At 41.3% G+C, this 13,003-nt stretch overlaps 1 protein-coding gene across 4 annotated transcripts in view; it reads right to left on the bottom strand.

The window, feature by feature from the left end:
* CENPC (centromere protein C) overlaps positions 1-13,003 on the bottom strand; it is a 526,811-nt gene that overhangs the window by 208,614 nt on the left and 305,194 nt on the right. For all 4 annotated transcript variants that reach the window (XR_003856588.1, XM_029600831.1, XM_029600842.1 and 1 more), the window contains exon 5: positions 12,488-12,544. Coding sequence is in view for 3 of the 4 variants with exons in the window: in XM_029600831.1 (XP_029456691.1) it covers positions 12,488-12,544 (57 nt within the window). In the remaining variant the exon portion in view is untranslated. The remainder of the gene's footprint in view (positions 1-12,487; positions 12,545-13,003) is intronic.

Here is a 13,003-nt window from a genome sequence, read left to right as displayed (position 1 = left end):
TTCAGGAGAATATAAACTTTCTGCATATGCAGACGATGTCTTGCTTTTTATGACCAATCCAGAAAACTCTCTAACCCAATTATTTTCTCTCATTGATGCATACTCTGCACTATCAGGTTATAAAGTGAATTGGAGTAAAACAGAATTCTTACCTTTAAATAACCTATCTCACACGTTAGATCTCTCCTCCTTCTCAATTCAAAAAGCCAAGTTTGGACTAAAATATTTAGGCATAAGATTTTTCTCAGATCCCCAAATAACTCTTAATACGTGTGAAAAATCCACTTTACAGCATGTTAAGGATGTCATCCTTAAGTGGTCTCCATTGCACCTCACATGATGGGGTAGGCTGGATACCATCAAGATGGTCCTTGCCCCAAAAATTACTTTCATATTATCTATGCTCCCAATTTTCTTCTCTAATGACTTTTACCGACATACTGACCGCATTCTACTTAAGTTTCTTTGGAACAACAAAGTCCCTAGAATTGCCTTGCGTAAATTGAAAGCTGCGAAAGCTAAGGGAGGTGTTAACTTTCCTGATTTCCGCTCATATCATTTAGCCTTCATCTTACAACAAAGCTTTCACCTTTTTGGCTCAGAAGCTCATGCAATTGACTCACCCAGTTGGCTTCCCATTGAACGCTCCCTTGTCCACCCATTTCCTACCTTTACCTTTCCAGGAATGCTCTTCTCTTCTCATCACACGCAGAATAGAATACTGATTTCTCTGCATAAAGCGCTGAAGGAGTTTGATACTTTATGCCCTCGAGACAAACCCACTTGGTCGAACTCTAGCTTACTCCCTATCTGGAACACCAATAAGATTCGAATAGACGGTCATCCTATACACTGGCCTATATGGCAAGCCAAAGGGATTTGGTTTCTATCTTCTATTGTTTTTAAAGACACCATACTTCCTTTCTCCTCCCTATGATCCCTTTTCCACCTCCCCCCCACTCAATTTTACGCTTGGCTGCAGCTCCGGGAAGCACTTAAGGACTTGAGCTTACTAAACTTGAAGCTTGACCAGCCAGCTTACCTGGTTTCCTTTTTTGAGGAAGTGGGAACTTGAGGGCATCTTGCATCTAAACTATATAAGCTGATTAGAAGTTTCTCTACACCTTCTCCAGCCTCGATCCTACAACAAGTGTGGTCCTTATGGATAAAACCTCCTGATAAAGTCTGGACTCATGTCTGGTCTTCCTCTATGCGTATCTCTGTATCTACTAGTTTGTCCCAGACCTCTTTCTTTATCCTGCACAGGGCCCTCTGGACCCCTTGGAAACTTCATAGAGCTAAACTTCTCACCTCTCATCAATGCTGGTCATGTAAAAGTGAGAAGGCCACCCTAGAACATATGCTTTTTTCATGCCCGATGATTTTTGAATTTTGGCTACAAATCTGGACTAAGATATCATCCCTACTTACATTACGCATACCAATTTCATATGTCTTGATAATATTAAAAGGTGCCCACCCTGAACTTGAACTATCGCCCCCACACAGGCGATTACTTGATTTCCTCCTCCTTGTAGCTTTACATAATATCACCTCTAATTGGAAGAGGAGTGACTTCCTCTCAGAGTCCTTGTGGTGGAATACGGTCTGTTTATATAGCAAATACGAGAGAGCAATGGCCATTAAATATAATTGACTAGCCAAATGGGACTCAATGTGGAAACCCCTTGACAATTACGCTACTTAATCCTACCTGGAACATGACATCTTTACATTGTCACTATAGGAGCCGCTAGTTTGGATGCTCTGCTTTATCTATTTCTCTTTTCCTTTCTCTTTCTCCATACCCTTCTTACTCTATTTGTGATTTCTGGTTTTCCTTCAAGGAGTCCTCATTAACCTGTTGGTTATTGTTCCGTTGTGTTTTTTTTTATTTTTCTTGATGCCTAGCATACAGAGTATATCTTACTGACATATTGTATACTGTTTCTCTTTGATGACATGTTTCTGACTGTCTGATGGCTTTGTTATGAATCTTATTAATAAAAATATTACAACAAAAAAAATGTAAAACATTGATAAAGACAGGTAAAAACTGATAACTTTTTAAAAATATAACCAAAGCAGGAAACCTATGAGGGAGTTGGTTGGACCGTTAGATGATCAGGGGGTTAAAGGGGCACACTTAGAGAAGATAAGGCCATCATGGAAAAACTAAATTAATTCTTTGCTTTTGTGTTTACGAAATGACGATGTTGGGGAAATACTGGTTCCACAGACTGTTTTCAAGAGTGAAGATTCAGTTGAACCTAACCAAATCACGGTGAATCTGGAAGATGTAATAGGCCAGACTGACAAACTAAACAGTAGCAAATCACCTGGAGCAGATGGTATACACCCCAGAGTTCTGAAAGAACTAAAAAATGAAATTTCATATCTAGAACTAGTAATTTGCAACTTATCATTAAAAATCATTCACTATACTTGAAGTCTGGAAGATGGGCAGTGTAACCCGATATTTAAAAAGGGCTCCAGGGGTGATCCGGGAAATTATAGACCAGGGAGCTTGACTTTAGTGCTGGGAAAAATCGTAGAAACTATTCTAAAGAACAAAATCACAGAACATACATATAGACACGGTTTAATGGGACAAGGCCAGTATGGATTTACCCAAGGGAAGTCTTGCTCACAAATCTGCTACATTTTTTTGAAGGGGTTAATAAACATGTGGATAAAGATGAGCCAGGAGATGTAGTGTATTAGATTCTCAGAAGGCATTAGATGAAGTCCCCCATGAGAAGCTTCCAAGAAAACTAAAAAGTCATGTGAGTGAAGACCACATACTTTTGTGGATTGCAAACTGGTTAAAAGACAGGAAACAGAAGGATTAAAAGGTCAGTTTTCTCACCAGAGGGGAAAATAGGGAATGCATCAGGGATCTGTACTTGGATTGGTGCTTTTTTAATATATTTATCTGGAAAGGGAAACATGTGAGGTGATCAAATTTGCAGATGACACAAAACTATTCAGTAGATAGTTATAAACTGCAGGAGAACCTTGCAATACTAAAAGACTGGGCATCCAAACGGCAGATGAAATTTAATATAACGACCTTATTGATTGTTTAATGTAACGATACACGTTCTCTGTTCAATACTATGTTTATTGTTTAATGTAACGCCCCCCCCGGCGATAGTTGTGTTATATGGAAACAGACTTGATTTGACATATATATATCAAGAAAGTCGGTATATAAAAACCCTAAATAAATAAATAAAATAAATAAATAAATAATGTGGACAACTGCAAGATGATTTATATAGGAAAAAATAACCCATGCTGTAGTTACATGATATTAGGTTTCATGTTAGGAGTTATCACCCAGGAAAAAGATCTGGGCATCATAGAGGACAATAAATTTAAAATCGGCGGTTTAGTGTGCTGCGCGGTCAAAAAAGCAAACAATGTTAGAGTAATCCTTTTCTTTGAAAAGACTTGTTCTCCAAGGGCACACAAAAATAAATGTATATAGCTGGAGCAGACTGCACGGCCTCGTGTCCCTTCTAGTTGATTGCACTCGGGGGAGGGGGGGGGGCGGGGGAGCCTTTCTATGTGGGCAAAAGTTATTACTTATAGCACAGACTGTGAGGTGCTTCTGTTATCAGTGGTGTGAATTGAAGGCAGCACAGCAGTGCTGTCCTGGAAGATGGGAGAAATGCAAGAGAAACATACATTGGAGGAATTACTTACCTGATAATTTTGTTATCCTTAGCGTAGACAGATGGACTCAGGACCAGTGGGTTTATGCTCCCCTGCCAGCAGATGAAGATGGAGCAAGCTGACACCACAATATACATAACTCCTGCAGTGACCCCAGCCAGCCAGTATTCTCTTCAAAAGCAACTGTGGACAGACTAGCAAAGACCTTGATTAAAACTTGATTAAAAACAAGCAACCAAAACTGTACTCAACAAGAAACTCTGAACTCACGTAAGAAAGGGAGCTACCCACTTGGTATGGGGGAGGGCAAAGCAAAGTTAGCTCTTTCCAACCCGGACCTAGTTCCCATAAAGTTTGAGGAAACTGCCTGCGGAGGAATGAGATCATCAGGGCTAAGTGAGATTGAAGAGTCACTGGGAGTAGGGGCAGAAGCCTCAAGTTTCTCTTGACACTGATTTACCAGGAACATAAAGGAGTCTAACGTTGTTTGGACAGAAGAGAGGGTAGCTGACGATGCAAGTGGTAGCAAACAACCAAAACCTTTCTGCTTCTTATCCATCTCAACAGTAGGACTACCTGGAAAAACTACAAAACTCCGAATTGGCAACAAGAGGCATGCCCCATTGGCTTAGGCATGCAGGTGGCAGCACGCTGCAAGCACTGGCCTCTTATGGCTCCCAGCAGCCCTCAGATGACACTGGTGGGCAGGGCTACAGAAACCTCCAGTCAGCGCGGAGATGTCAGGCTTAGGCCGCACTTCCCCAACATAACATGTTTTAACAACTACCGTATTTTTTGCTCCATAAAAGACGCACCTGACCATAAGACGCACCTAGGCTTCAGAGGGGGAAAATTAAAAAAAAAAAAAATTTGTGCTAAACCGGCTCTGCGTCTGGGCGTCTTATGGAACAAATTAGGGGAGTGCATAGCTTTTTTTTTTCTCCCCATTTTGTTTTCGGGTCTGGGGAGGGCCATTTCGGTCCACTCCCCAGATCAGAAAATTTTTCTCTTTCTCTGGGAACCCCTCCCCCCCAAAAAAAAAACCCCCATCCCAACCCTTTAAATTAATTAACAACCCCCACCCTCCTGACCCACCTCCAAGACCTGCCGACTTAATTTACTACAACCCCCCACCCTCCTGACCCCCCCAAGACCTGATGACTTAATTTACTACAACCCCCCACCCTCCTGACCCCCCCAAGACCTGCCAAACATCCCTGGTGGTCCAGTGGGGGTCCAGGAGCGGTCCGGGAACGATCTCCTCTGCTTCGGCCGTCGGCTGCCAGTAAACAAAATGGCGCCGACGGCCCTTTGCCCTCACTATGTCACTGAGACCGACCAATAGCAGCGGTCGGTCCCAGTGACATAGTGAGGGCAAAGGCCGTCGGCGCCATTTTGATTACTGGCAGCCGACGGCCCTTTGCCCTTACTATGTCACAGGGACTATCGCTGCCATTGGTCGGTCCCAGTGACATAGTGAGGGCAAAGGACCATCGGTGCCATTTTGATTACTGGCAGCCGACGGCCCAAACCCAGGAGATCGCTCCTGGACCCCCACTGGACCACCAGGGACGTTTGGCAGGTCTTGGGGGGGTCAGGAGGGTGGGGGGTTGTAGTAAATTAAGTCGGCAGGTCTTGGGGGGAGTCAGGAGGGTGGGGAGTGGGTTTGTTAGATTTTTAGTTTTTTTTTTTTTTTATATTCGCTCTATAAGACGCACATACATTTTCCCCCCACTTTTGGGGGAAAAAAAGTGCGTCTTATGGAGCGAAAAATATGGTATATCTCAAGCTGCAAAAACCATGAAAATACAATGTGATAGCTGAGACTGTTAGGTAAGCAGCCAGGCTTAAAAAGAGTGGGTTCATGGATTAGTCCAGTAGGAATCAAGGAAAGAAAATTAGCAGCTTAAGACCAAAATGTTAATTTCCTTATTGTTCTAGCAGACCAAATACATGGGGTGTACTCAAGCAGCCCTCTATTTCAGCTGGGACCTAGCTAAAGCTACCATCAGAATGATTGTGCCAAAAATAGCATCCTCTTTGGCCTGTAGATCTAACTGACAATACTCAGAGAAGGAAAGGAAAGCAAAGATGACCAGGTAAACACCCTTCAGATCACCACTGAAGGGATCAGATGGTGCTCCACCCAGACATTCGCACCCTTGTCAAATGAAATGTTAGCTCATCCAAAGCCTGTAATTTATCAAGAGCTCTATACTCCATCAAGATACAGGATGAGTTTGTCTTCTAAATCCAGCAGACTATGGTCACCTTAGGCACAAACTCTCCTTCCTTCTAGCCAGTAAACAAAGCAACTAAATGATCTGATCTTCTGAAGGGATTCACGATTTGTAATTACTATAGGCAAGACCAACATACATCCAGGAACTGAAGATCTTCCGGGTACTGAAGGGGTCATTTTATCTGGATACTGGTAGTGAAATTGTCTCAGGTGGAACAGAGATTCCACTGTAAGAACAATAGTATTCAAAATAAAGATCCTTTTGTCAGAACCAGAGAGGACTTCTTCCCTACAGGAATGATCCTACAACTCTGACAGTCTTCTTGCAGAAGAGAATAAAGTAGAGTTGCTTACCTGTAACAGATATTCTCCTAGGACAGTAAGATGTTCAGCCTCACACACACATGGGTGACTTCATCAGATGGAGACAGATGCGGAAACATTCCAACAACATTATAAAAAAGATTAATACTTCCCTGGAGGAGGGACAGGTGCCCAGTTGGTTAAAACAATTTACCATTAGACCAATTCACAAAGATTATAATATCCCCCCCTCCTCCTCAGAATTTCCAATTACATACCTATCTCCAATTTGCCAATGCTGACAAAAATACTAAGAGTTTACAGCGACAGATTAATCTATTTGACAATCCTTGATGATGAGCCACAAACAGGCCTGGTTTACAGGATATCCAGAATGAATATGTAAGATATTGCATTAACTGACTCCACTTTATGCAAATCTCTCATGCATATTGTAGATATGGAGGAGCTGAGGGAGACAGAGAGGTACATTGACGAGACCTTCAGGGACATAGTAGCCAAGTCCCAAATCCATTCTGGCAGCCCCAGTGCTGCCTTGGATCAGAAAGGTCTCCCAGTAGGAGAACATCTCCCTGGTGTAGCAGGAAGTGATCCTGTAGCAAGGACCTGCTCTCCAGGTGATGTATTGTCCTCTCGCACTGAGGACAAATCACCCAGGGCTACTTCCCAGGGGGGAAAGGTTAGGCCGGCCATCATAGTTGGTGATTCGATTATTAGAAATGTAGATAGCAGGGTGGCTGGTGGACGTGAGGACCGCCTGGTAACTTTCCTACCTGGTACGAAGGTGGCAGACCTCACGCGTCACCTAGATAGGATTATAGACAGTGCTGGGGAGGAGCCGGCTGTCGTGGTACATGTGGGCACCAACGACATAGAAAAATGTGGGAGGTTCTGGAAGCAAAATTTAGGATTTTAGGTAGGAAGCTGAAATCCAGAACCTCCAGGGTGGCATTCTCTGAAATGCTTCCTGTTCCACGTGCAGGTCCCCAGAGGCAGGCAGAGCTCCAGAGTTTCAATGCGTGGATGAGACAATAGTGCAGGGAAGAGGGATTCAGCTTTGTAAGGAACTGGGGAAACTTTTGAGGAAAGGGGAGACTTTTCCGAAAGGATGGGCTCCACCTTAACCAGAGTGGAACCAAGCTGCTGGCATTAACTTTCAAAAAGGAGATCGAGCAGCTTTTAAACTAGAACAAGGGGGAAAGCCGACAGTCACTCCGCAGTGCATGGTTCGGAGAAATGTATCCTTGAAGGATACTAATGAAACAGGAGACTTAGGGCATCCCAACAGAGAGGTTCCATTAAAAGCAAACATAGTTCATATGCCTACATGTAAAAAATCACCAAAGCTAATGATTTCCGAATTATCCCAAACAACTGAAAAGCAGGTTGGTTAAAACAAGCAAAAACCACACTTTGAAATGTCTGTATGCCAATGCCAGAAGTCTAAGAAGTAAGATGGGAGAGTTAGAGTGTACAGCAGCAAATGATGAGATTGACATAATTGGCATCACAGAGACTTGGTGGAAGGAGGATAACCAATGGGACAGTGCTATATCAGGGTACAAATTATATCGCAATGATAGGGAGGATCAACTTGATGGGGATGTGGCACTTTATGGCCAGGAGGGTATAGAGTCCAACAGGATAAAGATCATACAAGAGAGTAAATGCTCAGTAGAATCTATATGGGTAGAAATCCCATGTGTGTTGAGTAAGAGTATAGTGATAGGAGTATACTACGTCCACCTGGACAAAATGGTCAGACAGATGATGAAATGCTAAGAGAAATCAGGGAAGCAAACCAATTTGGCAGTGCAATAATAATGGGAGATTTCTATTACCCCAATATTGACTGGGTAAATGTAACATCAGGACTTGCTAGAGACAAAGTTCCTGGATGTAATAAATGATTGCTTCATGGAGCAATTGGTTCAGGAACCAACAAGAGAGGGAGCTATTTTAGATGTAATTCTTAGTGGAACGCAAGATTTGGTGAGAGAAGTAACGGTGGTGGGGCCACTTGGCAACAGTGATCATAACATGATCAAATTTAAACTAATAACTGGAAGGGGGACAATAAGTAAATCTGCAGCTTTAACACTAAAATTTAAAAAGGGAAACTTTGATAAAAGGAAAATAGTTAAAAAAAAAAAAACCTGAAAGGTGCAGCTGCAAAGGTTAAAAAAGTGTTCAACAGGCTTGGACATTGTTTAAAAATACAATCCTAGAGGCGCAGTCCATATGTATTCCGCACATTAAGAAAGGTGGAAGGAAGGCAAAACGATTACCGTCATGGTTAAAAGGTGAGGTGAAAGAGGCTATTTTAGCCAAAAAAAATACTTCAAAAATTGGAAGAAGGATCCATCTGAAGAAAATAGGATAAAACATAAGCATTGTCAAGGTAAGTGTAAAACATTGATAAGACAGGCGAAGAGAGAATTTGAAATGAAGTTGGCCATAGAGGCAAAAACTCATAATAAAAAAACTTTTTAAAATATATCCAAAGCAAGAAACCTGTGAGGGAGTCGGTTGGACCATTAGATGACAGAGGTGTTAAAGGGGCTCATAGGGAAGATAAGGCCATTGCAGAAAGACTAAATGAATTCTTTGCCTCCGTGTTTACTAATGAGGATGTTGGGGAGATACCAGTTCTGGAGATGGTTTTCAGGGGTGATGAGTCAGACGAACTGAACCAAATCACTGTGAACTTGAAAGATGTAGTAGGCCAGATTGACAAACTAAAGAGTAGCAAATCACCTGGACCGGATAGTATGCATCCTAGGGTTCTGAAGGAACTAAAAAATGAAATTTCTGATCTATTAGTTGAAATTTGTAACCTATCATTAAAATCATCCATTGTACCTGAAGACTGGAGGGTGGCCAATGTAACCCCAATATTTAAAAAAGGCTCCAGGGGTGATCCGGGTAACTATAGACCAGTGAGCCTGACTTCAGTGCCGGGAAAAATAGTGGAAACTATTCTCAAGATCAAAATCGTAGAGCATATAGAAAGACATGATTTAATGGGACACAGTCAACATGGATTTACCCAAGGGAACATAAGAACATAAGACTAATCGGAGAAAATTCTTTTTCACTCAACGCACAATAAAGCTCTGGAATTTGTTGCCAGAGGATGTGGTTAGTGCAGTCAGTGTAGCTGGGTTCAAAAAAGGTTTGGATAAGTTCTTGGAGGAGAAGTCCATTAATGGCTGTTAATCAATTTTACTTAGGGAATATCCACTGCTATTAATTGCATCAGTAGCATGGGATCTTCTTAGTGTTTGGGTAATTGCCAGGTTCTTGTGGCCTGGTTTTGGCCTCTGTTGGAAACAGGATGCTGGACTTGATGGACCCTTGGTCTGACCTAGCATGGCAATTTCTTATGTTCTTATGTTTGCTGTAGTTATAACGATGTTAGGTTCCATATTAGGAGCTACCACCCAGGAAAAGGATCTAGGCACCTTAGTGGATAATACTTTAAAATCGTCGGCTCAGTGTGCTGCAGCAGTCAAAAAAGCAAATAGAATGTTAGGAATTATTAGGAAGGGAATGGCTAATAGAACGGAAAATGTCATAATGCCTCTTTATCGCTCCATGGTGAGACCGCACCTTGAATACTGTGTACAATTCTGGTCGCCGCATCTCAAAAAAGATATAGTTGCGATGGAGAAGGTACAGAGAAGGGCAACCAAAATGATAAAGGGGATGGAACAGCTCCCCTATGAGGAAAGGCTGAAGAGGTTAGGGCTGTTCAACTTGGAGAAGAGAAGGCTGAGGGGAGATATGTTAGAGGTCTTTAAGATCATGAGAGGTCTTGAACAAGTAGATGTGACTCGGTTATTTACACTTTCGAATAATAGAAGGACTAGGGGGCATTCCATGAAGTTAGCAAGTAGCACATTTAAGACTAATCAGAGAAAATTCTTTTTCATTCAACGCACAATAAAGCTCTGGAATTTGTTGCCAGAGGATGAGGTTAGTGCAGTTAGTGTAGCTGGGTTCAAAAAAGGTTTGGATAAGTTCTTGGAGGAGAAGTCCATTAATGGCTATTAATCAATTTTACTTAGGCAATAGCCACTGCTATTAACTGCATCAGTAGCATGGGTTCTTAGTGTTTGGGTAATTGCCAAGTTCTTGTGGCCTGGTTTTGGCCTCTGTTGGAAACAGGATGCTGGGCTTGATGGACACGGTCTGACCCCAGCATGGCAATTTCTTATGTTCTTAACCTGGCCTATTTGTGGCTCTTGAGAACTGGAGCTGGCCACCCCACAATATGGCTTTAGAAAAGCCCACAATACAGATCTATAACTTCTTTCACTACTTGATACAATGTCCTGCAACTCGGATCATGATAGGGAGGGTATTTTAATACAATTTAATAAGTCAGCCAAGGGTAGTGCTGAGTTGGTTTCAATTTACTCTTCTGGGGTTGAGCTCAGCGTGCTAAATAAGATCTCATTTTCTTCCTGGCACAGATTGACTTCAGGAGTTATTCAGGGTTCTGGGCTCTTTTCTGTCCTTTTAAATCTTCTGGTTGGGGCATACTCTGGGCAATGGATGTGAAGAATTTTTAATATAATTACCTCACCTGTACTAGGTGTGATGAGCTTCCTCAAAATCTGTTTAATGTCTGTATGACACAGATTATTGACTGGCTATCCTGTCCCTAAATATCCAAAAAACAAGAATATTTTGGGTGAGAAATAACCCTTTAAGTGCCAAAATTGTGTATATGTAGGTATGAGGTGGTACTCAGCTGTCCATCTTAACTAAGGTGTGTAGTCTGAATTATTTGATTCTTATTTATTGCTAAAGCCACATATTTGTCTTCTAGCAAAACGGTCTTTTTATAGATTGAAGTTAGTAAAATCGTTGAAGTCCTTTTTGTCTGCTGATCTATTTAGAACTGTGCTGCAGACACTGGTTTTAGGGCAGTTTGACTATAGTAGCAATCTATTAATGGATAAGCTCATGCACGTACTACAATTAGTCCAGCATGCCACTGCTTTCCTCCTAAAGGCTTTGAAATGATATGATCATATTACTCCTACTTTATATGAACTGCACTGGCTTCCAGTTAAATGGAGTTATAAGTTTAGATTGCTGGTAAGTTTGCACAAGGTGTTGAACTCTGCTCATTGCTCAGTCAGAGAGATGAATTGTATATTCCCTCATGAACTTTAGAGATCAACTGGAGCATGGCTCCTGCAGCTACCTAGCACAAGAGATTACCAATTTATTCAGACTCATTCAAGGGCACTTTTTCTCTATTCAGTATTGGGGAATTCCTTGCAACAGCTTTGAGGGATGAGCAGGATCTGAAGGCCTTTAAAAGCAGCTTAAGAATCTTTTTTTAAAGTGGTATCTAGATGGAGACAGCAATTTAGCCCTGTTTTATATTGTACAACTATTCAGTTTATTGTGGTTATTTTGTCTGTTTTTGTTTTATATTGATTTTATGTTTATTACTTGATTTTATTAATGTAAACTTGTACTCTGCACTGGACAGAGCTCTCTCTTGGAAGCTGCAGAATATATTTTAAAATAAGCACCATAACAGGGGTGGTGGCTGACTCTGGTACTCAAAAACCTGAAAGCCAGGTATGTTTGTGGATATTCAAAATGAATATACATGAGATTTTAGCACATAATGGAGGTAGTATATGCAAATCTGTCTTATGCATATTCATTTTGGATATCTTCAAAAGCAAACCTGTTTGTGACTCGAGGATTGGAATTGGCCACCTCTGCCCTATGAGATAAGACTTAAAGACGTAAATATTCTTATCTCCTCTACATATCTCAAATATGATCGATAATGCACAAGATGCAACTATTTTTTCCCTTTTTTAGCAGATAAATTGTTGACGGGCTGATGGTAGGTGAATAAAAAGTACATATGCAGAAATAAGAAAATATTTTTCCACAGAAAAATGTATGGAGGTGGCAAAAAAGTATCTAATTCAAGAAAACAGGTACAGAGGATCTTTAGCAGTGGGGAAGTAAAAAAGTTGGAGATTACGTAGGATCTACAATATTACAACAGGAAGTGAAAATAGATTTAATGAGTCTTTGGTCTAACTGCCATCATGTTCTTTTTTCAAATTTCAGAAAACATCTGCTTTTAAACATAAAACGACAAAGCAGAATTTAAACCACTCTTCAGAAGACATCATAACCCCTCCACTACATTCTTCCCCATCCCCAATATGAAAACAGAAGGCAGAGAAATCTCACCAAACTTATTTGATAATTTCTGTTTTCCATCAGTCTTCAGATCATCATCATCAGAATCTGGAATAAATTGTAAAGTTAATCAAATTTTCTCTGAATATATATCATTTTTATTTCTGAAATAAAATTGACCAAAGGCAAAAAAATTTGTATAAAAGATTATTTTCAAATACATTAGAATATACAATAGGATTCCCAAAGCAACTGTTATTGCTCCCTCCCACTTTAACCCATGTTTGCTTAACGTTCCACCTTCCTCCAAATCATTATCAGGCCGATACAATAAGACGTGTGGGAGGGCCGGCAAGCGCCCGTTCTCCTGGGCGTGCGATTCAGTAAATAAAAATATGCAAATAAGGCGCTAGGGACACTAGCGCGACCCTAGCACCTACTTTTTGACAGAAGCGGCACTGTCAGCGGGTTTGACAGCTAACGCTCAATTTTACCAACATTGGTTCTCGAACCCGCTGACAGCCATGGGTTCGGAAAATGGACACTGGCAAAATTGAGCATCCGTCT

Source organism: Rhinatrema bivittatum, chromosome 1, assembly GCF_901001135.1.
Source record: "Rhinatrema bivittatum chromosome 1, aRhiBiv1.1, whole genome shotgun sequence".
Classification (NCBI taxonomy): Eukaryota; Metazoa; Chordata; class Amphibia; order Gymnophiona; family Rhinatrematidae; genus Rhinatrema; species Rhinatrema bivittatum.
The sequence above is the reverse complement of the archived record's forward strand: the minus strand, read 5'-3'. Positions and strand labels throughout refer to the sequence as shown.